The 27,832-nt window shown below is 53.7% G+C and overlaps 1 protein-coding gene across 1 annotated transcript in view; it reads left to right on the plus strand.

Moving 5' to 3' along the window:
• Positions 1-27,832, plus strand: part of LOC137300361 (guanine nucleotide exchange factor VAV2-like) — a 106,828-nt gene that overhangs the window by 27,762 nt on the left and 51,234 nt on the right. The window contains exon 3 of the mRNA XM_067969445.1: positions 15,239-15,355. Within this exon, the coding sequence (XP_067825546.1) occupies positions 15,239-15,355 (117 nt within the window). The remainder of the gene's footprint in view (positions 1-15,238; positions 15,356-27,832) is intronic.

Consider the following 27,832-nt stretch of genomic DNA (forward strand, 5'->3'; position numbering starts at 1 on the left):
TGTTTGTGTCTGTTTTGCACGAGGTCCCCAGAACTGTGTCTGTATTTGTTGGGGGTCCTGGGAATGTGTTAATATTTGCTGTGGTTTACCCATTTTGCTGTGGTTTACCCACACAGGCAAGTTTGAAATCCGCTGCCTTACGTCAGTGCCTTCCCTCCCACAGTTACCAGGGTCTGTGCCTGAATTTCCCCGGTGGCCGACATTCTGTGGCACGGGGATCTGTGCTGGGATCCCAGAGGCAGTGAAGCTTAAACAAGCTGTGCATGCGTACGTCCTGTTTGAACCTGTGATGATATGAGTTGTTGGACGATTATTGGCTGGTGTTTCGAGTGTGCAGGGTAAAGTCTCCAACAATACACTGCAGCTGTAATGAGACCCATTCATAGTTTCCTATTACTCTGTTAGCAAACACAGACTGAGGAAATACTGAGGCTTTTATTTGAGAGCCCAGCATTTATTCCAGATAGTGTGGCTGGTGTTAATCCCCAGGCCTCCTGTGTGTCTCTCTACAGATGCCTGCTTTCCTGTCTCTCTCTCTCTCTACAGATGCCCTGTTCCTATGGGTGTCTCTCTCTACAGATGCCCTGTTCCTGTGGGTGTCTCTCTCTACAGATGCCCTGTTCCTGTGGGTGTCTCTCTACAGATGCCCTGTTCCTGTGGGTGTCTCTCTACAGATGCCCTGTTTCTGTGTGTCTCTACAGATGCCCTGCTTCCCTACCCCTGCTCCGGGTGTCTCTACAGATGCCCCTGTTCCTGTGGGTGTCTCTCTACAGATGCCCTGTCCTGTGGGTGTCTCTCTCTACAGATGCCCTGTTCCTGTGGGTGTCTCTCTCTACAGATGCCCTGTTCCTGTGGGTCTCTCTCTACAGATGCCTGTTCCTGTGGGTCTCTCTCTACAGATGCCTGTTCCTGTGGGTCTCTCTCTACAGATGCCCTGTTCCTGTGGGTGTCTCTCTACAGATGCCCTGTTCCTGTCTCTCTCTCTCTCTCTACAGATGCCCTGTTCCTGTCTCTCTCTCTCTCTCTCTCTCTCTACAGATGCCCTGTTCCTGTGGGTGTCTCTCTACAGATGCCCTGCTCCTGTGGGTGTCTCTACAGATGCCCTGCTCCTGTGGGTGTCTCTACAGATGCCCTGTTCCTGTGGGTGTCTCTACAGATGCCCTGCTCCTGTGGGTGTCTCTACAGATGCCCTGCTCCTGTGGGTGTCTCTCTACAGATGCCCTGTTCCTGTGGGTGTCTCTCTACAGATGCCCTGTTCCTGTGGGTGTCTCTCTCTACAGATGCCCTGTTCCTGTGGGTGTCTCTCTCTACAGATGCCCTGTTCCTGTGGGTGTCTCTCTCTACAGATGCCCTGTTCCTGTGGGTGTCTCTCTCTACAGATGCCCTGTTCCTGTGGGTGTCTCTCTCTACAGATGCCCTGTTCCTGTGGGTGTCTCTCTACAGATGCCCTGTTCCTGTGGGTGTCTCTCTACAGATGCCCTGTTCCTGTCTCTCTCTCTCTCTCTACAGATGCCCTGTTCCTGTGGGTCTCTCTCTACAGATGCCCTGTTCCTGTCTCTCTCTCTCTCTCTCTCTCTACAGATGCCCTGTTCCTGTGGGTCTCTCTCTACAGATGCCCTGCTCCTGTGGGTGTCTCTACAGATGCCCTGCTCCTGTGGGTGTCTCTACAGATGCCCTGTTCCTGTGGGTGTCTCTACAGATGCCCTGTTCCTGTGGGTGTCTCTCTCTACAGATGCCCTGTTTCTGTGGGTGTCTCTCTCTACAGATGCCCTGTTCCTGTCTCTCTCTCTCTCTACAGATGCCCTGTTCCTGTGGGTGTCTCTCTACAGATGCCCTGTTCCTGTGGGTGTCTCTACAGATGCCCTGTTCCTGTGGGTGTCTCTCTACAGATGCCCTGTTCCTGTGGGTCTTTCTACAGATGCCCTGTTCCTGTGGGTGTTGGGTGTAGCTCACAGGTTGGGAGCAGAAACCGGGAAGCTTTATAAGCTCCAACTTCACTTAAATCCGCGGAACATGCAAAGTCCTGTCATGGATTGGATGTTATTGCAGCAGACCTTTGAACTGGTTTGTGATCTGGAGACTGCTGTTTGTCGTCTGTTGCTCAGATCTTATGCTATCAGCTCTTCCTCCGATGGGCCCAATCCCATGGGCGCTGCACTGCCACCCCCCCACCTCCTGATACCTCGGTCAGGCCCCATCTTCATGAGTGAGCTGACCCGCAAGCGTGGGCACGACAGTCGGAGCTGATCCTGCCCTCGTTCGATGGCCACAGACAGGAGTCACTGGCACTGACCAGGAGCAGGAGCCCTGCTCATTGTCTCCTCCCTGTTTCAGGGGCTGACACTAATTGGAGCTCCTATTCCTGCCCCAGTGATCTCTGCTCATTCAGCACAAACGGGATGGCCCCTGGAGGGGAAATCAGTGGAATCGCCCTCTCGATCTGTGGGTGAGTGAGGAGCGAATTGCAGTGACCCCATTCTCATCAAATACTGGGAAAATAATCATCAGGGTGGATGTAGAGTGAAAATGAGCTTTCATCGCGTCGGTGGGGTGGGCGTATCGGTGGGTGGGTGTTGTGGGTGTTGTGGGTGTTGTGGGTGTGTGTCTGTGTGTCTGTGTGTCTGTGTGTCTGTGTGTGTGTGTCTGTGTGTGTCTGTGTGTGTGTCTGTCTATCTGTGTGGGGGTGGGTGTTGTGGGTGGGGTGTGTGTGTGTCTGTGTGTGTGTGTGTCTGTCTATCTGTGTGGGGGTGGGTGTTGTGGGTGGGGTGTGTGTGTGTCTGTGTGTGTGTCTGTAACCTGCTCTGACTGAAAATCTGTGAAGCTATCTGTGGTTCTGGTGCCAGTGTTTTTAGTGTATGCCTGCCAGGCATTTAATTGCCTTTGGCAAAGTGCCCCAGTTACCTCAGGAGATTTCCAGTAAATCTTTTCAATGGGCTGTCAGAGCATTTCATCCCCAGGGCAGTGAGTGTGAGGAAGTGGAAAGCAATCAACTTCCTGCTTTTTCACTTAGTCTGAAGTCAGGTTAATTTATGGAGAGTGATGAGTGACTCCTGCGAATATGGAACAGGCAGGGAGGAGAAAAGACTGCTCGGCCCATCGAAGACTATCCCTTTAGTACTCTAACCCACAGTCCATCCCTCTAGTACATTAACCCTCAGGCAATCCCTTTCGTGCATGATGAGTCAAGCTACACTGGCAGAGGGGGTGTTTGTGATGGGCTGTACTGGTGTTGGGTTCGTGATGCGTTTGTGGGGGGGCTGTACTGGTGTTGGGTTTGTGGGGGGTTGTACTGGTGTTGGGTTTGTGGGGGGTTGTACTGGTGTTGGGTTTGTGGGGGGTTGTACTGGTGTTGGGTTTGTGTGGGGGGTTGTACTGGTGTTGGGTTTGTGTGGGGGGTTGTACTGGTGTTGGGTTTGTGTGGGGGGTTGTACTGGTGTTGGGTTTGTGGGGGGATTGTACTGGTGTTGGGTTTGTAGGGGGGTTGTACTGGTGTTGGGTTTGTGGGGGGTTGTACTGGTGTTGGGTTTGTGGGGGGGGGGGGTTGTACTGGTGTTGGGTTTGTGGGGGGGGTTGTACTGGTGTTGGGTTTGTGTGGGGGTTGTACTGGTGTTGGGTTTGTGTGGGGGTTGTACTGGTGTTGGGTTTGTGTGGGGGGTTGTACTGGTGTTGGGTTTGTGTGGGGGTTGTACTGGTGTTGGGTTTGTGTGGGGGGTTGTACTGGTGTTGGGTTTGTGTGGGGGTTGTACTGGTGTTGGGTTTGTGTGGGGGTTGTACTGGTGTTGGGTTTGTGTGGGGGTTGTACTGGTGTTGGGTTTGTGTGGGGGGTTGTACTGGTGTTGGGTTTGTGTGGGGGGTTGTACTGGTGTTGGGTTTGTGTGGGGGGTTGTACTGGTGTTGGGTTTGTGTGGGGTGTTGTACTGGTGTTGGGTTTGTGTGGGGGTTGTACTGGTGTTGGGTTTGTGTGGGGGTTGTACTGGTGTTGGGTTTGTGGGGGGTTGTACTGGTGTTGGGTTTGTGTGGGGGGTTGTACTGGTGTTGGGTTTGTGTGGGGGGTTGTACTGGTGTTGGGTTTGTGTGGGGGGTTGTACTGGTGTTGGGTTTGTGTGGGGGGTTGTACTGGTGTTGGGTTTGTGTGGGGGGTTGTACTGGTGTTGGGTTTGTGTGGGGGGTTGTACTGGTGTTGGGTTTGTGTGGGGGGTTGTACTGGTGTTGGGTTTGTGTGGGGGGTTGTACTGGTGTTGGGTTTGTGGGGGGTTGTACTGGTGTTGGGTTTGTGGGGGGTTGAATCAGACTGAGCTGGTGTGAGTTGGGTTGTGGGGTCTACGATTGCGATGTTGTAACTTTCCTGATATCCTTGATACCCAGTCATTGTGGGACTGAGCCACTGTGAGGCTGATTAAAGATTATGTTGGATTTATTCAGCATCTGTATATCCATCTTGTGTGTTTAATCTTCTGCTATCATTATCTCAGAGACTGACAGCAAACATATTGCAGGAAACCTTTCACATATGGTCCTGCCTGTCAGGTAAATCTCTCTCAAGATACAATAATCACTATTTGGAGCATTGGTTAAAGAACAGTTTAATTGCAGCAGAGCTCCCTCTACACTGTCCCATCAAACACTCCCAGGGCACGTACAGGGTTAGATACAGAGTAAAGCTCCCTCTACACTGTCCCATCAAACACTCCCAGGGCAGGTACAGCATGGGTTCGATACAGAGTAAAGCTCCCTCTACACTGTCCCATCAAACACTCCCAGGGCAGGTACAGGGTTAGATACAGAGTAAAGCTCCCTCTACACTGTCCCATCAAACACTCCCAGGGTCAGGTACAGGGTTAGATACAGAGTAAAGCTCCCTCTACACTGTCCCATCAAACACTCCCAGGGCAGGTACAGGGTTAGATACAGAGTAAAGCTCCCTCTACACTGTCCCATCAAACACTCCCAGAGCAGGTACAGCATGGATTAGATACAGAGTAAAGCTCCCTCTACACTGCTCTTCCTCGCCAGAGGTACTGCTAAAGATAACCAGGTAAGGCATGTGGAGAGTTACTGCTAGTTTAACTAATGATCACTGATTTGATTTATTTAGTAACTGGCAGTTTATTTTTTGATTGTAATTTCGTTTATTTACTGACCGCTGATTTAGTTATTTAGTGACAGGGCAGTGTCCGAGGCCCAACCATCTTCAGCTGCTTCATCAATGACCTTCCCTCCATCATAAGGTCAGAAATGGGGATGTTCGCTGATGATTGCACAGTGTTCAGTTCCATTCGCAACCCCTCAGATAATGAAGCAGTCCGAGCCCGCATGCAGCAAGACCTGGACAACATCCGGGCTTGGGCTGATAAGTAGCAAGTAACATTCGCGCCAGACAAGTGCCAGGCAATGACCATCTCCAACAAAAGAGAGCCTAACCACATCTCCTTGACATTCAACAGCATTACCATCGCCGAATCCCCCATCCTGGGGGTCACCATTGACCAGAAAGTTAACTGGACCAGCCACATAAATACTGTGGCTACAAGAGCTGGTTAGAGGCTGGGTATTCTGCGGCGAGTGACTCACCTCCTGACTCCCCAAAGCCTTTCCACCATTTACAAGGCACAAGTCAGGAGTGTGATGGAATACTCTCGACACCATCCAGGACAAAGCAGCCCGCTTGATTGGCACCCTATCCACCACCCTAAACATTCACTCCCTTCACCACCGGCGCACAGTGGCTGCAGTGTGTACCATCCACAGGATGCACTGCAGCAACTCGCCAAGGCTTCTTCGACAGCACCTCCCAAACCCACGACCTCTACCACCTAGAAGGACAAGGGCAGCAGGCACATGGGAACAACACCACCTGCACGTTCCCCTCCAAGTCACACACCATCCCGACTTGGAAATATATCGGCCGTTCCTTCATCGTCGCTGGGTCAAAATCCTGGAGCTCCCTTCCCAACCGCACTGTGGGAGAACCTTCACCACACGGACTGCAGCGGTTCAAGAAGGCGGCTCACCACCACCTTCTCGAGGGCAATTAGGGATGGGCAATAAATGCCGGCCTCGCCAGCGACGCCCACATCCCATGAACGAATAATAAAATAAAATTTAGAAATGAGTGTCAGGTGAATGTGCCGGAATGGGCTGGGATAAGAACATAAGAATAGGAGCAGGAGTGGGCCATTCAGCCCCTCAAGCCTGCTCTGCCATTCAATCAGATCATGGCTGATCTTCGACCTCAACTCAACTTTCCCGCCCGATCCCCATATCCCTTGATTCCCTTTGAGTCCAAAATTCTATATATCTCTGTCTTGAATATATTCAACGACTCAGCATCCACAGCCCTCTGGGGTAGAGAATTCCAAAATTTCACAACCCTCTGAGTGAAGAAATTCCTCCTCATCTCAGTCCTAAATGGCCGACCCCTTATCCTGCGACTATGCCCCATAGTTCTGGACTCTCCAGCCAGGGAAACAGCCTCTCAGTATCTACCCTGTCAAGCCTCCTCAGAACCTTATACGTTTCAGTGAGATCACTTCTCATTTTTCTAAACTCCAGAGAGTATAGGCCCATTCTACTCTATCTCTCCTCATAGGACAACCCTCTCGTCCGAGGACTCAATCGAGTGAACCTTCGTTGCACCACCTCTAAGGCAAATATATCCTTCCTTACATAGGAGAGCAAATGGGCCGGGGAGAAGGTGCTGTAATGGGCCAGAGGGTGGAAGGAGAGTTGCTGTAATTATTACGTCAAGGTAGGGCATTTAGTTCTCATTATGTTGTAATTTATTGAGCGTTTCCTGGAGACGTGGCTGGGTGTGGTTGTTTGGAGCTCTGCCTCTCTGGGTCTCTGGCTTGTTCCTGTAATCCTGTACAACACTGGGGTGCAGCACCAGTTCCGCACTCCGGAGCCCCTCGCCCTCGGTGGGCTGGAGGGTTTGCTGCCAAATTGGGTGATCAGGGCCCGCAGCCAGTGGGGTACCAGGATCGAAGGTGGGCCTGTGTCAGGGATCGAGACTCCCTCCTGATCATTATCCTTAAACAGCTGCTCACTAATAACCGGTTAAACGAGGATCAGTCCAACTGGTTCTAGTTATTTTTAAACAATTGTTCTTCTGTGCTGAGTTTGTTGTTTGACGGGACGGCAATGGACAATTGACCTCAGTGCCCTGGTTGGGGAGGGGGACGATCGGCCGGGGCTCCTGTCCCTCATCGCCCAGCAGTGACACTGGTTGAGGACAGAACAGGGCCTGGCTCACCTGTGATGCCCCCCATCATCGAATAGCTCGCTGTCACCCCTGCCCGGTGCCACTTGGCAATATCAGGCGTTTCCCCGGTGGTGGCAACGATCGATGATCAGGCGATGGACATTGAAGCTTTTCTCTCTCGCTAATCACCGGAGAGATGAACAGAGAAGCACATTGTGTGTTTCCAATGTTTGAGTGGGAGGGTCTGGTAAACGAGGTGAAAGTTTGTGCAGATTTACCGTGAGTTCAGACTTGTTTCACAAATCGAGCATCAGTTCAAAAGGGTGGGTGGTGCTCGAAGTCAGTCGGATTGAAGGAAGCACTCGCTGTTGGTTGAACATGATACCCTGTGGCTTGACCGAGGGAGGGAGATGTGAGGAGACGCAGATATGGGGATCGGGCGGGAAAGTGGATTTGAGGTCGAAGATCAGCCATGATCTGGTTGAATGGCGGAGCAGGCTCGAGGGGCCGAATGGCCTACTCCTGCTCCTATTTCTTATATTCTTATGAGGTGAGACAAGCTCGCTGTGCTTGGATTACACACTCCCACATGTGGCTCTGTCACTTCCCAGGGTTCTGAATGGCTGGATTATGCCAGTTCAGGCAGCTGTAGGTGTTCGTTTATGTTGTCACCTGCAGTTAGTTTGAGTGATATGAATGAACAATTGCAAGCAGCGACTCATTGGTCAAATTCCAAACCGCGGTGCGATTCAGTCCAGTCCGTGCTGCTGTACGTTCCTGTACCGTGTGTGTCCTTCTCTGTCATCACCCGAGCTCCCAGCTTCCAGTGTGCTGTCTGACTTGCATTTATACAGAGCCTTTAACGTAGTGAAACGTCCCAAGGCGCTTCACAGGAGCGATCATCAAACAAAATTTGACACCGAGCCACATAAGGAGATATTAGGACAGGTGACCAAAAGCTTGGTCAAAGAGGTAGGTTTTAAGGAGGAGAGAGAGGTAGAGATGGGGAGAGGTTTAGGGAGGGAATTCCAGACCTTAGGGCCGAGGCAGCTGAAGGCACGGCCGCCAATGGTTTAAGTGATGAAAATCGGGGCTGTGCGAGAGGCCAGAATTGGAGGGGCGCAGAGATCTCGGAGGGTTATAGGGCTGGAGGAGGTTACAGAGATAGGGAGGGGGCGAGGCCACGGAGGGATTTGAAAACAAGGATGAGAATTTTAAAATCAAGGAATTGCCGGACTGGGAGCCAATGTAGGTCAGCGAGCGCAGGGGGTGATGGACGAATGGGACTTGGTGTAAGTTAGGATACGGGCAGCAGAGTTTTGGATGAGCTCAAGTTTACGGAGAGTGGAAGGTTCAACTTAATGTCAACGAGATTGAAACCATCCTGTTTGTCTCGAGGTGAACTCTTCACCCTCCTTCCCCAAAACCCGGCAAATTTTTCTCCTTCAAGCATTTATCCAATTCCCTTTTTGAAAGTTATTATTGAATCTGTTTCCACCACCCTTACAGGCAGCGAACTCCAGATGTAACAACTTGCTGCGTAAAAAAACATTTCTCATCTCCCCTCTTGTTGTGTAGGCAAATGCAGCATCAATCTGCGCACAGCCAGATGCCACAAACAGTGAGATAATTGACCAGCAAATTTTTTTTATGACAATGGTTGAGGGAATATTGGCCTGGACATTGGGAGAATTCCCCAGCTGTTTTCCGAATGATGTAAGCAGGCAGATGAGGCCTTGGTTTTACTTCCTATCCCTTCACATTCCATCAGCGCAAGAGCTAGCACTGGCTCAAGCACGATGGGCCTGTAATTTTTACGATTTCTGGTTTCAACATAGTAAAATCATGTTGTCAGGTCCTAGGGACAATGGCAAGTGATATTGTTTGGCGATCATTTCAGTGCCAGTGTGCACAGATGATGTGAGTTTGCAGCCATCAGTTCCTGAAGACCCCCCGTCCAGCCTCGGTCCGAGCTCCCACGTCCCTCCTTGGGTTCGGTAATTGATTTTCCTTTTGCTCTTTTAGTGGAGTAAGTAAATTTAGGTAATCCTCTGGTTCGGTAACTCTGAGATCTCCTGGAATGAGAATAATTTGGGAATAATACTTTGCTCCAAGTCACGAGATGTTTCCTCAGCTACTGAGTTGATCAGCAGCCCTGTCCCTCCCGGAGCCTGTTCCACGGGGGCTCAGGCCACTCTGCTGATTGTTTTACGCATTGGGCGGAGTTCTCTCCGATACCCGCGCATGTCTCCCCACCAATATCTCGTGTTCTCTCTGTGACACACACACACCCTGTTCTTTGGGCAGCGATGTGTACAATCTGCACTGGGAATCCCCAATACTTCGCTCTGTTGGTGTAAAACACTCCCTAACTACAGAGAGTGAAATACCAGCAAGGCAGAGAAATTCATCTTTTAATTAATTCAAGGGTAGAAAATGTTTCAATGCGGGCTCTGTCCTGTCACCTGCAGTTTACAAATGTAAGGAATCTTACAACACCAGGTTATAGTCCAACAGTTTTATTTGAAAATCACAAGCTTTCGGAGGCTTTCTCCTTCGTCAGGTGAGTGTGGGATTCCGTGGAAGGTACCACGTATATAGTCAGAGAACATGTTCTTGTGATTTTCAAATAAAACTGTTGGACTATAACCTGGTGTTGTAAGATTCCTTACATTTGTCCACCCCAGTCCATCACCGGCATCTCCACATCATACCTGCAGTTTACAGCCGACCATGAACTGCCGGCAGTTTAGTTGCTGTTCCACTCACTGGCGTACGGGTCCCACAGACACTGACTCTCACTGGGGTACGGATCCCACAGACACTGACTCTCACTGGGGTACGGGTCCCACAGACACTGACTCTCACTGGGGTACGGATCCCACAGACACTGACTCTCACTGGGGTACGGGTCCCACAGACACTGACTCTCACTGGGGTACGGGTCCCACAGACACTGACTCTCACTGGGGTACGGGTCCCACGGACACTGACTCTCACTGGGGTACGGGTCCCACAGACACTGACTCTCACTGGGGTACGGGTCCCACAGACACTGACTCTCACTGGGGTACGGGTTCCACAGACACTGACTCTCACTGGGGTACGGGTCCCACAGACACTGACTCTCACTGGGGTACGGGTCCCACAGACACTGACTCTCACTGGGGTACGGGTTCCACAGACACTGACTCTCACTGGGGTACGGGTCCCACAGACACTGACTCTCACTGGGGTACGGGTCCCACAGACACTGACTCTCACTGGGGTACGGGTCCCACAGACACTGACTCTCACTGGGGTACGGGTCCCACAGACACTGACTCTCACTGGGGTACGGGTTCCACAGGCACTGACCCTCACTGGGGTACGGGTCCCACAGACACTGACTCTCACTGGGGTACGGGTTCCACAGGCACTGACCCTCACTGGGGTACGGGTTCCACAGACACTGACTCTCACTGGGGTACGGGTCCCACAGACACTGACTCTCACTGGGGTACGGGTTCCACAGACACTGACTCTCACTGGGGTACGGGTTCCACAGGCACTGACCCTCACTGGGGTACGGGTCCCACAGACACTGACTCTCACTGGGGTACGGGTTCCACAGACACTGACTCTCACTGGGGTACGGGTTCCACAGACACTGACTCTCACTGGGGTACGGGTTCCACAGACACTGACCCTCACTGGGGTACGGGTTCCACAGACACTGACTCTCACTGGGGTACGGGTTCCACAGACACTGACTCTCACTGGGGTACGGGTTCCACAGACACTGACTCTCACTGGGGTACGGGTTCCACAGACACTGACCCTCACTGGGGTACGGGTTCCACAGACACTGACTCTCACTGGGGTACGGGTCCCACAGACACTGACTCTCACTGGGGTACGGGTCCCACAGACACCGACTCTCACTGGGGTACGGGTCCCACAGACACTGACTCTCACTGGGGTACGGGTCCCACAGACACTGACTCTCACTGGGGTCCGGGTTCCATGGGCACTGGACGACCTCTGGCCATTCTTCGTGCGTGATCCGAGACAGTTGTGTGTCAGCAGGTTGTTTGATTGTAGAGGGCCTCACGCTGAGGGCTGAAGCTGTCCGTACCCATTGTTCACACCATCCAGCCGGTGTCATTGAACAGTGATCGGGGGCAGGGGCAGGGGCCTGGCTGGAGTCTGCCTGGTCGTCTCCTTGCAGAGAGAATTTCAAATGGAACCGCTCGGATTTCCCACAATGTTCCGGTGAAGACCTCTCGTGTCATTGGCCGAATCCAATAGATTCCAGGGATGAAGATTTAACACCTTGCCGATGGAAGACTGTAAATCTGGAACATTGCTCACTGATTTTGAAGATCATAAATCTTCAGGGATCGCACTCTGCCTTACTGTGTGAAGCAGCCTAAGTGAAGGGCCATCTAATTATCCTTCAACAAACGCAGGGAGCAGGAGGCAGATAGCTGGTCCAATAAAGGAAGTCCATCAATCATAGTAAACTCGTAAAACAGTCAGAATTGCAGGGAGTGACATCGATTATTGGGTGAGACTCGGTGAAACTAACTGACCCCGGATCAGGTTAGTCCGAAACGACCATTCTGGCTCTTCAATATAATTTTACTATCGGTGGATTCTCGACCAAATGATTGGTTTAGTGACCGCAATTCTCCTTGACTTGTCCAGTTAGTTTACTTGCCTTGCGAAGGGCCCTGCTTGTGATATCCGAGTCCAAACAGTGAGGACTTGATATGGGAGAGAAGGCAGGTCTAATGGAACTGATAGCAATTCAATGTCATTCCCTGGATTTCCGACTGTTTTATGAGCTTGCTGGGATTGATGGCATCTTTTATCAGGGCCAGCTATCTGCCTCCTCGCTCTCCCCTTCACTGAGGCTGCTTCACACAGGAAGGCAGAGTAAACCATGAAAATTCATCACCAAGAATGCTTCCACTAATTCCTCGCTGAGGGATGTTCCAGATTTACACTCTTCAATCAGTGAAGTGTTAAATCTTCATCCTGGCATCTGTTGAGTTCTACTGACATCAGAGGTCTTCACTGGAGTATTGTGGGAAATCCAGAGACAGGGTGATGAATGGATGCTTGTGTAAAAGTGTTGTCCTTCCTGAAAGGGAGGGAGCGGAGGGTGAGCTGTCTGCCTGGGGTTTTGTGAGTGCTGTACCTCAGCCCTGTCTGCCCAGAGTGGCCTGACGGATTGTTTGTAAGACCTCGGATCCAGAAGAACGTAAATTCACCGCCTACTGACTCCGACTCGGGTAGATTATGATCAAATGGATGTTGACTCTACAGGGCAGTCTCCTGCTCCTTGTGGAAAGTCGGAGACAGTGGCTGCCTCCTCTCAATTCCAAACCTCCTGCCAATAATCTTCCTTCACTATCTTCCGAAAAGTTTCCTTATTTTAAATTGAGATGTTTCCTTTCCTTGTGGAGCTGTAATGGGCTGCTCAGGAGAGATAATCAGTCGCTTGTCAGGGTTTCAATTCCCTTCACATTCTTGCAAATCACTGGAGTTTTATTAACCAATTAAATATTTTATTAATCTTACCAAATGAGCTATGAAACCTTTCCGCACTCCTGTAAGTGCGGACGCTTATCTTTCTGGACTGGTAGTTGGTGTTCTTGCTGAATGTGCCTGTTTGGAAAGATTATTCCCTCACTTCATGTCGGCCTGTGTTGCATTGCAGGGAAAAGCAGTGCCATTGTGGTCCTGAGCCCCACAGCCCAGGTTCAGCCTCCTCCCCATCTGTGCTGAATTGGCTGATCTCGGCCAGGGCAGAGGTAGGGGGAGTACGTTGAAGTCAATGGGAATCGGGGAAAACTCTCCAGTGGCTGGAGTCATACCTAGCACAAAGGAAGATGGTAGTGGTTGTTGGAGGCCAGTCATCTCAGCCCCAGGGCATTGCTGCAGGAGTTCCTCAGGGCCGTGTCCTAGGCCCAACCATCTTCAGCTGCTTCATCAATGACCTTCCCTCCATCATAAAGTCAGAAATGGGGATGTTCGCTGATGATTGCACAGTGTTCGGTTCCATTCGCAACCCCTCAGATAATGAAGCAGTCCGTGCCCGCATGCAGCAAGACCTGGACAACATCCAGGCTTGGGCTGATAAGTGGCAAGTAACATTCACGCCAGACAAGTGCCAGGCAATGACCATCTCCAACAAGAGAGAGCCTAACCACCTCCCCCTGACATTCAACGGCATTACCATCGCCGAATCCCCCACCATCAACATCCTGGGGATCACCGTTGACCAGAAACTTAACTGGACCAGCCATACAAATACTGTGGCTATGAGAGCAGGTCAGAGGCTGGTTATTCTGCGGCGAGTGACTCACCTCCTGACTCCCCAAAGCCTTTCCACCATCCACAAGGCACAAGTCAGGAGTGTGATGGAATACTCTCCACTTGCTTGGATGAGTGCAGCTCCAACAACACTCAAGAAGCTCAGCACCATCCAGGACAAAGCAGCCCGCTTGATTGGCACCCCATCCACCACCCTAAACATTCACTCCCTTCACCACCGGCGCACAGTGGCTGCAGTGTGTACCATCCATAGGATACACTGCAGCAACTCTCCAAGGCTTCTTCGACAGCACCTCCCTAACCCGCGACCCCTACCACCTAGAAGGACAAGAGCAGCAGGCACATGGGAACAATACCACCTGCACGTTCCCCTCCAAGTCACACACCATCCCGACTTGGAAATATATCGCCGTTCCTTCATCGTCGCTGGGTCAAAATCCTGGAACTCCCTTCCTAACAGCACTGTGGGAGAACCTTCACCACACGGACTGCAGCGGTTCAAGAAGGCGGCTCACCACCACCTTCTCAAGGGCAATTAGGGATGGGCAATAAATGCCGGCCTCGCCAGCAACGCCCACATCCCATGAATGTATTTAAAAAAAACAGGCCCAGTGACCCTAGGATTAGAGAGAGTGGAAATCAGCCAGGGCTCCTGCTCCTGAACACTGTCCAGTGACCCCTGTGGAAAGTGAATGTGGGAACACCAGGCGACCACGGGATCAGGGTTGGCGATGACACACTCCGTGATCACGTATTGCTGTCTGGGTATACGTGTGTAGAATGGGGACTTGGGGAGCGCCATTCGTAGATACAGGTCTGTCACTGGGGTAAGTACTGGTGGGTACAGGCCTGTTTCTGTATAACACTGGGATACAATACTGGTGGGTACAGGTCTGTCACTGTATAACACTGGGGTACAGTACTGGTGGGTACAGGTCGGTCACTGTACAACACTGAGGTACAGCACTGGTGGGTACAGGTCTGTCACTGTATAACACGGGTACAGTACTGGTGGGTACAGGTCTGTCACTGTATAACACTGGGGTACAGTACTGGTGGGTACAGGTCTGTCACTGTATAACACTGGGGTACAGTACTGGTGGGTACAGCTCTGTCACTGTATAACACTGGGGTACAGTACTGGTGGGTACAGGTCGGTCACTGTACAACACTGAGGTACAGCACTGGTGGGTACAGGTCTGTCACTGTATAACACGGGTACAGTACTGGTGGGTACAGGTCTGTCACTGTATAACACTGGGGTACAGTACTGGTGGGTACAGGTCTGTCACTGTATAACACTGGGGTACAGTACTGGTGGGTACAGGTCTGTCACTGTGTAACACGGGGGTACAGCACTGGTGGGTACAGGTCTGTCACTGTATAACACGGGTACAGTACTGGTGGGTACAGGCCTGTCACTGGGGGTAGGTTCAGCTGGGGGATTGAGCCCATGACGAGGAGCAGGGTGTTGGTTTTCTGTGGGGTGGATCCTACGATGGCCTGGGGAGGATGCAGGAAAATGAGCCCAGTGATGGTTTGTGGGTCCGTCTCCCTGCAGCCCAGCAGAGAGCAGCACTGCCTGAAGGGGGCAAGCACCCCGACCCCCCTCCCCGACCCCCCTCCCCGACCCTGCAGCAACTCTGGCCCATCGACTGTCAATGATCGAAGCCTTTCTCTGAACGTTCTGTGCTTTTCCCCCTTTGATTGTAGTTTTTGTGCCTGAAGAACATCCGAACATTCCTGAAAGTTTGTCACGATAAATTCGGGCTGAGGAGCAGCGAACTGTTCGACCCCTTCGACCTCTTCGATGTGAGAGACTTCGGGAAGGTAAGTGAGAGTCCGCTCGTTTATTGTGAAGTCAGCAATGAACGGAAAATATCAGTTTACCCCCGGCGGAGTGACCCCTGGCGCGTGCAATTGGAGGAGATGGAATTCGAGTGGACCCACAGGTGACTGGGAGACAGAGGTGAAGCTGGAAATGTGAAGGTGGAGAACTGTTCCCCAGAGTCCGAGCGCCGACAGCCCCTTGTACCCCGAGTGGGTGAGTTCTGTGCCTCGCCCTGTGGGGAAACCTGTAATGGGTCCAATGCGGAGTGACTGTCTGTGCCCCAGGCCCCGATTGTGTTCACATTCCCTGAAGCCATGAATTGGCTGGAGCTCCTCGTTGATATTTGGAATCTATGTTTTGCGTGTAATCTCTTCTTGTCTTCCTCACGTCCTCCCGCGGGATGCTGACGCCTCACACGGTTTCACTGAGCTTTGATCCCCTGATCTCGTCAGCAAATTAACTGCTTCCTTTGGTAATTGGAGGGGGAGAGGGGGGAGGGGGGGGAGAGGGTGGGGGAGAGAAGGAGGGGGGAGTGGGAGAGGGAGGGGGGAGGGTCGGGGAGAGAGAGAGAGATTTGGAGAGGGAGGGAGAAATTGTGCTGTTGGATGGGAAATGTGAGTGTCGGAGGGTGGGCAGTCTGTAACGGGAGCTTGTGAGGGGAGGGTCCGGTGCGTGAGGGGAGGGTCCGGTGCGTGAGGGGAGGGTCCGGTGCGTGAGGGGAGGGTCCGGTGCGTGAGGGGAGGGTCCGGTGCGTGAGGGGAGGGTCCGGTGCGTGAGGGGAGGGTCCGGTGCGTGAGGGGAGGGTCCGGTGCGTGAGGGGAGGGTCCGGTGCGTGAGCTGTTGCTCTCTGATCCCCCCCCCCCTCAATCATTGATTGCCGATAGTTGTATGTCAGAATTTTGCCAATGGCGAGTGGCCCAGTGAGAAGGGGCCTTCTCCTGGGACTCTGGGCTCCTGCAGGACAAGGCACAATAGTTATAAATGGGGTACGTACCCCGGGAACCAATGACGATGATTTGAAATGCAGGGTACGGTAGTCCAGTGGTTATGTTACTGGACTAATAATCCAGAGGCCTGCAATAATAATCCGGAGTCATGAGTTCAAATCTCAAATCCTGCCACGGCAGCTGGGGAATTTAAATTCAGTTAATTAAATAAAATCTGGAATAAAAAGCGAGTATCAAGAATGGTGACCGTGAAACTACCGGATTGTCGTAAAAACCCATCCGGTTTAGCGAAGGAAACCTGCCGCCCTTACCCGGTCTGGCCGAAATGTGACTCCAGACCCACAGCAATGTGGTTGATTCTTAATCGCCCTCTGAAATGGCCTAGCAAGACACTCAGTTGTACAATCTCGCTACAAAAAGTCACAAGAATAAAACCAGTCAGACCACCCGGCATCGGACCACTGGGCTCCAGACACGACTAAGGCAAACTAAGCCCAGTCGACCCTGCAAAGTCCTCCTCACTAACATCTGGGGACTTGTGCTAAAATTGGGAGAGCTGTCCCACAGACGAGTCAAGCAACAGCCTGACATAGCCATACTCACAGAATCATACCTTTCAGCCAACGTCCCAGACTCTTCCATCACCATCCCTGGGTATGTCCTGTCCCACCGGCAGGACAGACCCACCAGAGATGGCGGTACAGTGATATACAGTCAGGATGGAGTGGCCCTGGGAGTCCTCAACATTGACTCTGGACCCCATGAAATCTCATGGCATCAGGTCAAACATGGGCAAAGAAACCTCCTGCTGATTACCACCTACTGTCCTCCCTCAGCTGATGAATCAGTCCTCCTCCATGTTGAACACTACTTGGAGGAAGCACTGAGGGTAGCAAGGGCACAGAATGTACTCTGGGTGGGGGACTTCAATGTCCGTCACCAAGAGTGGCTCGGTAGCACCACTACTGACCGAGCTGGCCGAGTCCTGAAGGACATAGTTGTCAGACTGGGTCTGCGGAGGGTGGTGAGAGAACCAACACGAGGGAAAAACTTGACCTCGTCCTCACCAATCGACCTGTTGCAGATGCATCTGTCCATGACAGTATTGGTAGGAGTGACCACCGCACAGTCCTCGTGGAGATGAAGTCCCATCTTCGCACTTAGGACCCCATCCAACATGTTGTGTGGCACTACCACCGTGCTAAATGGGATAGATTCAGAACAAATCTAGCAGCTCAAAACTGGGCATCCATGAGGCACTGTGGGCCATCAGCAGCAGCAGAATTGTATTCCAGCACAATCTGTAACCTCATGGCCCGGCATATTCCTCACTCTACCATTACCAACAAGCCAGGGGATCAACCCTGGTTCAATGAGGAGTGTAGAAGAGCATGCCAGGAGCAGCACCAGGCGTACCTAAAAATGAGGTGCCAACCTGGTGAAGCTACAACTCAGGACTACATGAATGCTAAACAGTGGAAGCAACATGCTATTGGCAGAGCGAAGCGATTCCACAACCAATGGAACAGACCAAAGCTCTGCAGTCCTGCCACATCCAGTTGTGAATGGTGGTGGACAATTAAACAACTAACGGGAGGAGGAGGTTCTGCAAACATCTCCATCCTCAATGATGGCGGAGTCCAGCACGTGAGTGCAAAAAATAAGGCTGAAGCGTTTGCAACCATCTTCAGCCAGAAGTGCCGAGTGGATGATCCATCTCGGCCTCCTCCCGATATCCCCACCATCACAGAAGCCAGTCTTCAGCCAATTCGATTCACTCCACGTGATATCAAGAAACGGCTGAGTGCACTGGATACAGCAAAGGCTATGGGCCCCGACAACATCCCGGCTGTAGTGCTGAAGACTTGTGCTCCAGAACTAGCTGCGCCTCTAGCCAAGCTGTTCCAGTACAGCTACAACACTGGCATCTACCCGACAATGTGGAAAATTGCCCAGGTATGTCCTGTCCACAAAAAGCAGGACAAATCCAATCCGGCCAATTACCGCCCCATCAGTCTACTCTCAATCATCAGCAAAGTGATGGAAGGTGTCGTCGACAGTGCTATCAAGTGGCACTTACTCACCAATAACCTGCTCACCGATGTTCAGTCTGGGTTCCACCAGGACCACTCGGCTCCAGACCTCATTACAGCCTTGGTCCAAACATGGACAAAAGAGCTGAATTCCAGAGGTGAGGTGAGATGACCGCCCTTGACATCAAGGCAGCATTTGACTGAGTGTGGCACCAAGGAGCCCAAGTAAAATTGAAGTCAATGGGAATCAGGGGGAAAACTTCCAGTGGCTGGAGTCATACCTAGCACAAAGGAAGATGGTAGTGGTCATTGGAGGCCAATCATCTCAGCCCCAGGACATTGCTGCAGGAGTTCCTCAGGGCAGTGTCCTCGGCCCAACCATCTTCAGCTGCTTCATCAATGACCTTCCCTCCATCATAAGGTCAGAAATGGGGATGTTCGCTGATGATTGCACAGTGTTCAGTTCCATTCACAACCCCTCAGATAATGAAGCAGTCCGAGCCCGCATGCAGCAAGACCGGGACAACATCCAGGCTTGGGCTGATAAGTGGCAAGTAACATTCGCACCAGACAAGTGCCAGGCAATGACCATCTCCAACAAGAGAGAGTCTAACCACCTCCCCTTGACGTTCAACGGCATTACCATCGCCGAATTCCCCCACAATCAATATCCTGGGGGTCACCATTGACCAGAAATTTAACTGGACCAGCCACATAACTACTGTGGCTACAAGAGCAGGTCAGAGGCTGGGTATTCTGCGGCGAGTGACTCACCTCCTGACTCCCCAAAGCCTTTCCACCATCTACAAGGCACAAGTCAGGAGTGTGATGGAATACTCTCCACTTGCCTGGATGAGTGCAGCTCCAACAACACTCAAGAAGCTCGACACCATCCAGGACAAAGCAGCCCGCTTGATTGGCACCCCATCCACCACCCTAAACATTCACTCCCTTCACCACCGGCGCACAGTGGCTGCAGTGTGTACCATCCACAGGATGCACTGCAGCAACTCGCCAAGGCTTCTTCGACAGCACCTCCCAAACCCACGACCTCTACCACCTAGAAGGACAAGAGCAGCAGGCACATGGGAACAACACCACCTGCACGTTCCCCTCCAAGTCACACACCATCCCGACTTGGAAATATATCGCCGTTCCTTCATCGTCATTGGGTCAAAATCCTGGAACTCCCTTCCTAACGGCACTGTGGGAGAACCTTCACCACACGGACTGCAGCGGTTCAAGAAGGCGGCTCACCACCACCTTCTCAAGGGCAATTAGGGATGGGCAATAAATGCCGGCCTCGCCAGCGACGCCCACGTCCCAAGAATGAATTAAACAAAACTTGTTTTTATTAGACTGAAGCTGAATCAAAGTGCGACTCAGACTCGGCCCTCTCTCATTGCCCAGAGAGCACCGCCCCTTTAACATGGTGGCCCCGTGCCTTTAATCGTTGTGCCGATGGGCGAGGTTTGGCAAGATGTGAATAGACCAACGAAGCGCTGGAAAATCCCATTGATTAAAATGAGCTCTTTGGGCTCAGAGCCCTTGGGACGGGGATGGGCTCCGGCTATGATGCCGCAATTAGTCGAATAGCCCACTGTTGCTCAATGTCGGGTCTTGCACAGGATGAGCAGTGAGATACTGGAGTCGATAGAACCTGTACCACCGGGGAGAGGGCACGTTGTCTGGACCAGAGTCCCTGCGGGAGTCCTGCTCAGTTAGGGTCAGTTCGAGCTCCCTGCTGCTTCAGGGTGAGAGGGGACCCCATGTTCAGTGGTCGATGCTGGTTCAGTTATTGCCCCCACCCCCATCCCCATCCCCATCCCCAGCTGCTGTCTCTTCCTTTTTCTCGGAAAATATCAGACAGCTGGACTTCTATTTGAAGATTCAGAACCAAAACCATAGCAATACCAAATAAATGCACCGCCCGGTGTGGGACTGAGAGACACGGAGCGGGAGATCACCGCCCGGTGTGGGACCGGGAGACACGGAGCGGGAGATCACCGCCCGGTGTGGAACCGAGAGACACGGAGCGGGAGATCACCGCCCGGTGTGGAACCGAGAGACACGGAGCGGGAGATCACCGCCCGGTGTGGGACTGAGAGACACGGAGCGGGAGATCACCGCCCGGTGTGGGACCCGGGAGACACGGAGCGGGAGATCACCGCCCGGTGTGGGACTGAGAGACACGGAGCGGGAGATCACTGCCCGGTGTGGGACCGAGAGACACGGAGCGGGAGATCACCGCCCGGTGTGGGACCGAGAGACACGGAGCGGGAGATCACCGCCCGGTGTGGGACCGAGAGACACGGAGCGGGAGATCACCGCCCGGTGTGGGACCGGGAGACACGGAGCGGGAGATCACCGCCCGGTGTGGGACCGGGAGACACGGAGCGGGAGATCACCGCCCGGTGTGGGACCGGGAGACACGGAGCGGGAGATCACCGCCCGGGTGTGGGACCGGGAGACACGGAGCGGGAGATCACCGCCCGGTGTGGGACCGAGAGACACGGAGCGGGAGATCACCGCCCGGTGTGGGACTGTATTAGTTTCCATCCCCTGCTGTATTTACCTGCTGTGCAAGGATCCACCGACTGCCCCGACCGGCATCAGTTCACGCAGCACAGACAGGCTCAATCCTGGGCCCTTCCCGTCCTGCGGGATCAGCCTGTGCCCTGGGTAAACTCACCGAGGCACCAGGAAGCCCACATCCCAGGTAGGGAGCTGATGTGTCGGAGAGGGTGCGGAGAGTAAACCAGACATCTCCCTGCTCCGTGATTTGATTGCTGGAGCTGTTAGTTCTTCACATCGAATTTTCTTCCCCCCTCCGCCCTCTGCCCTCCGCCCCCCCTGCCCCCCCGCCCCCTGCCCCCCCGCCCCCCGCCCCCCCTGCCCCCCTCCGCCCCCCCGCCCCCCTGCCCCCCCGCCCCCCCCCCTCCGCCCCCTGCCCGTCCGCCCCCCGTCCGCCCCCCACCCCCCACCCCGCCCCGCACTGCCCCCCCGCCCCCCCCCCCTCCGCCCCCGCACCCCGCCCCCCCGAGTCTGGCTGGGGTTCGGTCCGACAGTCACCAGACCCACAGTGGCCATTGTGCACGTGAGCCCTGTGAGTGTCAGCAGGGTATTGGAATAGGGCGAGGCTGAATCACGGCCGATCCAATGAGATCAGCAGCCTCACCAGGGTCAGGACAGGGACCTTCTTGCTTGGTAGGGCTCAGTGGGAGAGACTGGGCCTCCCTGGGCTGGGGTTCTGGCCTTCGATGCCTCTCCATTGATCCTTGCCTCTGTGGACCTCTCTCGTGGACAGGATTGGCCGCACTGCCTTCAGGCCATCGAATTGAGCATGAAGAGCGTTCTGTGGGTGAGGCCCCCGGGGGGAGGGGGGGACGGGTCTGGTGCTAATTGTAAATCGCGCGCCCACAGGAATCGGCATCTACGGGTGGGGTGGGACTGTTGGTCACAGCCGGGGTGGGCTGTGAATGCTCTTGCAGCCTCTCCGATTGTAGTGTGACTTTAAGGGAGATGCCTGTGCAGCTTGAGCTGGTGTTTAATCAGTGTGCGTGTCCCAGGTTCTCTGTAATGGGAGTGGACATGACTTTGTAATGTTTTATTCAGTCCTGTGACTGAAGCTAAATATTAGCAGCTGTAAAATGTGTTGTGACGCACTGTCAGGGTCGTTGCTGCTCGGTTGAACAGATTCTGACCTGCTCGAAGAACACAGAATTTCACAGGTAACAACCGCTAGAAGGCAGAAAATTAACTGCAGCCACGAGTGATGTGTGTTCTGGGTAACAGATGGGTGGGCGTTTGGTGTTCGTTCTCTTCCAATAGATTATCAATCATTGAGAGTTTCAGCGTGTAGAATGGGTCTTTTTCACACTGGTAAATGCTGCCCACAACAGTCATACAGGATCCACAGCACAAAAATAGGCTGCTCAGCCCAACTGGTCTCTGCCGGTGTTTATACCCAAAACAGGCCTCCTCCCACTCTAAAGACCTCTCCCCAGCCTGCTCCCAATCCCTCTGTTCCCTTCTCCCTCCTGTACATATTAAGCCTCCCCTTAAATACATCAATGCTCTCCGGCAGTGAGAGAGACTGGGCCTCCCTGGGCTGGGGTTCTGGCCTTCGACGCCTCTCCGTTGATCTGCTCTCTACATGGCAGTGAGTTCCTCATTCCCACCGCTCTCTGTAATCTCATTGAAACATATAAAATTCTGACAGGACTAGACAGACAGCATGCAGGGAGGATGTTTCCCCTGGCTGGGGGTCTAGAACGAGGGGTCACAGTCTCAGGATACGGGGTAGGACATTTAGGACTGAGATGAGGAGAAATTCCTTCACTCAGAGGGTGGTGAACCTGTGGAATTCTCTACCACAGAAGGCTGTGGAGGCCAAGTCACTGAATATATTTAAGAAGGAGCTGGATAGATTTCTAGACACAAAAGGCATCAAGGGGTTTGGGGAGAGAGCGGGAATATGGTATTGAGATAGTGGATCAGCCACGATCATATTGAATGGCGGAGCAGGCTCGAAGGGCCGAATGGCCTACTCCTGCTCCTATTTTCTATGTAAAGAAATTCCCCCTAAACTATTTATTTGATCTGTGAGTGACCATCTTATAATTCTGCCCCCTTGTTCAGGACTCGCCGACAAGTGGAAACAATGTGTGTGGTGTGTGCGACAGAGTGAGCACAGTGTGCGGTGTGTGGCGACAGAGTGAGCACAGTGAGTGTGCGACAGAGTGAGCACAGTGAGTGTGCGGTGTGTGCGACAGAGTGAGCACAGTGAGTGTGCGGTAGTGTGCGACAGAGTGAGCACAGTGAGTGTGCGGTGTGTGCGACAGAGTGAGCACAGTGAGTGTGCGGTGTGTGCGACAGAGTGAGCACAGTGAGTGTGCGGTGTGTGCGACAGAGTGAGCACAGTGAGTGTGCGGTGTGTGCGACAGAGTGAGCACAGTGAGTGTGCGGTGTGTGCGACAGAGTGAGCACAGTGAGTGTGCGGTGTGTGCGACAGAGTGAGCACAGTGAGTGTGCGGTGTGTGCGACAGAGTGAGCACAGTGAGTGTGCGACAGAGTGAGCACAGTGAGTGTGTGGTGTAATGTCTGTGTTGTGTTGTGACCAGGTGTGGATGGGAATCACTCTTTTACAGACCAGTCAATGGTTGCAGCTCATCCATTAAAAGCCTGTCCTGTCCACAACACTCTGTGCAGAGTTTATGAAACAGGGAGCACCTCGCGGTGATGAAAGTGAAGGATTATGGCAGGAGCTGACAGCTGCTTCTGTAGCGGTTGGGGGTTTGGTTTGGGGTCCGGGGGGGGTGGGGTCAGCAGGAGGGGCTTCTCGAGTCACAGCCGGTGGGAGTGTGTGTGTGTGTGTGTGTGTGTGTGTGTGTGTGGCTCTGGCTCTCTCTGTCTCTCTCTGGTGGACGGTCAGTCCATTAAAGAGGTCTCCCCACTGTCGGGCCACATAAATCCATTCCCAGTTCCTGTGAGACTGGCAGTGAGTTGCTGGATCCCAGAGTGTCTGTCAGCTGTCCTGCAGGGGTGGGGAAAGGCGAGTCCTTTAATGGAGAGACTGAGAGGCCGCGCAGATCCCAGTGAGGAGGCAATTGCAGCTGGCAGGAGGTGTCGATGCTTTAACTCTGAGGCTAATGTAATAATCTAACTGCAGCGGGGTTTAATTGAAAACATTTTCTGTCCTTCGAGAAACAATGAACTTTGACTGAGTGCAGGATGTGGAGTCCCTGTTGGTGACTGAATATCTCCAGGCTTCGCTCCAAATCTTCACTTCCAGCCCAGTATTGATCCTGTCCAGTGATCAATCAGAGGTGCTGATAGTGACCGCTTATGTTACTATGGCCAGTGGCATTGCTCAGTAGCAGCTGTGACCATCTGTTGGCTGACTGTACACAGGTGACCGGGAATATCTCACTGCGGATCGTCTCCCCGACATCAACAGGCAAACAGAAAGAAAGACGTCCACTTATTTCGCGCCTTTCATGACCTCAGGACGTCCCAAAGCCAAAGAAGTACTTCTTTCAGAGTGTAGTCACTGTTATAATGTAGGAAAAACGGTAGCCAGTTTGCGCACAGCAAGATCCCACAAACAGCAATGAGATAACTGACCAGATAATTTGTTTTAATGATGTTGATTGAGGGATAAATATTGGTCCAGGACACCAGGGAGAACTCCCCCTGCTCTGCTTTGAATAGTGGCCATGGGATCTTTGCTGTCTACCTGAGAGGCAGATGGGGCCTCAGTTTAACGTCTCATTCGAACGATGGCACTTCCGACAGTGCGGCGCTCCCTCGGTACTGACCCTCCGACAGTGCGGCGCTCCCTCGGTACTGACCCTCCGACAGTGCGGCGCTCCCTCGGTACTGACCCTCCGACAGTGCGGCGCTCCCTCGGTACTGACCCTCCGACAGTGCGGCGCTCCCTCGGTACTGACCCTCCGACAGTGCGGCGCTCCCTCGGTACTGACCCTCCGACAGTGCGGCGCTCCCTCGGTACTGACCCTCCGACAGTGCGGCGCTCCCTCGGTACTGACCCTCCGACAGTGCGGCGCTCCCTCGGTACTGACCCTCCGACAGTGCGGCGCTCCCTCGGTACTGACCCTCCGACAGTGCGGCGCTCCCTCGGTACTGACCCTCCGACAGTGCGGCGCTCCCTCGGTACTGACCCTCCGACAGTGCGGCGCTCCCTCGGTACTGACCCTCCGACAGTGCGGCGCTCCCTCGGTACTGCACTGGGAGTGTCGGCCTGGATTATGGGCTGAAGTCGGACCTCACTCAACCTCTCGCCCCGAACCTTTCTTATCTCTCCCAGTCTGGGCGTTACATTGTTCATTGTCAACTATTGCCCCGATCTCGCACTGGACCCTGGGCCTGACGCCAGATTTCTGCTCTGACTTCCCACTGCCAGTTTTGGGGACTTGATGCAAACCGTACACCTGATTAGATATTGTGGCTGGTTGGGGAGGACGTGTTTTGAGCTGTCTCGAAGTTATGTCAGCGTCCCGCCATTTATTATTTGTTCTCGGGATGTGGGCGTCGCTGGCAAGACTAGTATTTATTGCCCATCCCTAATTGCCCTTGAGAAGGTGGTGGTGAGCCGCCTTCTTGAACCGCTGCAGTCCGTGTGGTGACGGTTCTCCCACAGTGCTGTTAGGAAGGGAGTTCCAGGATTTTGACCCAGCGACAATGAAGGAACGGTGATATATTTCCAAGTCGGGATGGTCTCCGACAGCACCTCCCAAACTCGTGACCTCTACCACCTAGAAGGACAAGAGCAGCAGGCACATGGGAACAACACCACCTGCACGTTCCCCTCCAAGTCACACACCATCCCGACTTGGAAATATATCGGCCGTTCCTCCATCGTCACTGGTCAAAATCCTGTCGGGCAGCAGATTGTCGGGGACCGCGGGGGGTGGGGGATTGTCGGGGACCGCGGGGGATTGTCGGGGACCGCGGGGGATTGTCGGGGGACGGGGGATTGTCAGGGGCGGAGGTCGGAGAGCAGGGGATTGTCGGGGGCAGGGAATTGCGGGGTATCGGAGCGGGGGGATTGTGGGGGGCAGGGATCCGGAAGTGCAGGGGATTGTCGGGGATCGCGGGGGATCGTCGGGGGCAGGGATCGGGGATCGCGGGGGATCGTCGGGGGCAGGGATCGGGGATCGCGGGGGGATCGTCGGGGGCAGGGATCGGGGATCGCGGGGGATCGTCGGGGGCAGGGATCGGGGATCGCGGGGGATCGTCGGGGGCAGGGATCGGGGATCGCGGGGGATCGTCGGGGGCAGGGTTCGGGGAGCTGGGGATCGTCGGGGGCGGGCGTCAGGGATCATGAGGGGCGGGGTGGGGGGGGGCGCGAGGAATCGCGGGGGATTGTCGGGGAGTAAGCATTAGACCCGTGTTCTGTGTAACAGCTGTCTGCTGTCTGGGGGTGCAGTGTTTATAACAAAGCGTCAGATCGCACGGTGAAGCCCGTTGCCCGGGGACGCTCGGCGCGGGAGCCCGTTGCCCGGGGACGCTCGGCGCGGGAGCCCGTTGCCCGGGGACGCTCGGCGCGGGAGCCCGTTGCCCGGGGACGCTCGGCGCGGGAGCCCGTTGCCCGGGGACGCTCGGCGCGGGAGCCCGTTGCCCGGGGACGCTCGGCGCGGGAGCCCGTTGCCCGGGGACGCTCGGCGCGGGAGCCCGTTGCCCGGGGACGCTCGGCGCGGGAGCCCGTTGCCCGGGGACGCTCGGCGCGGGAGCCCGTTGCCCGGGGACGCTCGGCGCGGGAGCCCGTTGCCCGGGGACGCTCGGCGCGGGAGCCCGTTGCCCGGGACACTCAGCTTATCCCGAGCAATGCGGAATGCGGGTGGAGAGCAAACGCAGCTTAAAACAACAACACGCTCAGTATTACCTTCAGTGAGAGCGAGGAGTGGGATTCGGAGAAATTTCTTCACACATGGAATGTTGGAACAGGGAATACTTCACCTCAAGGAGTGGTTGAGACCCAGACCATTGCATCTTTTAAGGGAAAAGATGAACATATTGAGCAGAGGAAGATACAGAGACATGGGGAGAGAGCGGGGCAGTGGGATTAGTCTTAACACAATGATCCGAATGGCGGCCTCCTGTACTGTAAAGCTCTGTGCTTTGAAGAGCTCAGACAATGTACTGCACCATCGGACTTGCTTGTGTTGTTTTTATATTTATAATAAGAATCCTCATCAGATTCTCTCCTCCCCACCCACCCTACCCTGGGCCAGGGCAGCTTGAACTGTTCTCTCCCTTTCCACCAAACAGCAACTGCTCTAATCCCCCCCTCCTTGTTCTAAATGGGACCGTCCAGTGGTGAGGGATAGACGACTACAGCCTGGTCTTCAGTTGCTTCCAAGCCTCCATTCACAGAGATCCACTTCACACCCTCCCCAAACCCTGGATCAGCTCTCCAATAAAAGGATACCAGAGAGTTCCCAATTGATACACACCCCTGAATACAATTAACACTCATCATAGAAAGGTTACAGCACGGAAGGAGGCCATTCAGCCCATCGAGTCCGTGCCAGCTCTCTGCAAGAGCAATCCAGCTAGTCCCACTCCCCCGCCCTTGCCCCATAATCCTGCCAATTGTTTCCTTTCAAGTATTTATCCAGTTCCCTTTTGAAGGCCATGATTGAATCTGCCTCCACCACCCCCTCGGGCAGTGCATTCCAGATCCTAACCACTCGCTATGTAAAAAAGATTTTCCTCATGTCGCCTTTGGTTCTTTTGCCAATCACCTTAAATCTATGTCCTCTGGTTCTTTACCCTTCCACCAATGGGGACAGTTTCTCTCTATCTACTCTGTCTGGACCCTTCATGATTTTGAATATCTCTATCAAATCTCCTCTCAACCGTCTCTGTTCCAAGGACATTCCTCTCTATCTGCCTTCTCCCCCTCTCTCTCCTTTGCTTTCCCTCTGTCTGTGTCTCTCCCGTCCCTCCCCGCGCCCCCCTCGTCCCTCCC

This window comes from Heptranchias perlo, chromosome 31 (assembly GCF_035084215.1).
Source record: "Heptranchias perlo isolate sHepPer1 chromosome 31, sHepPer1.hap1, whole genome shotgun sequence".
Taxonomy (NCBI): domain Eukaryota; kingdom Metazoa; phylum Chordata; class Chondrichthyes; order Hexanchiformes; family Hexanchidae; genus Heptranchias; species Heptranchias perlo.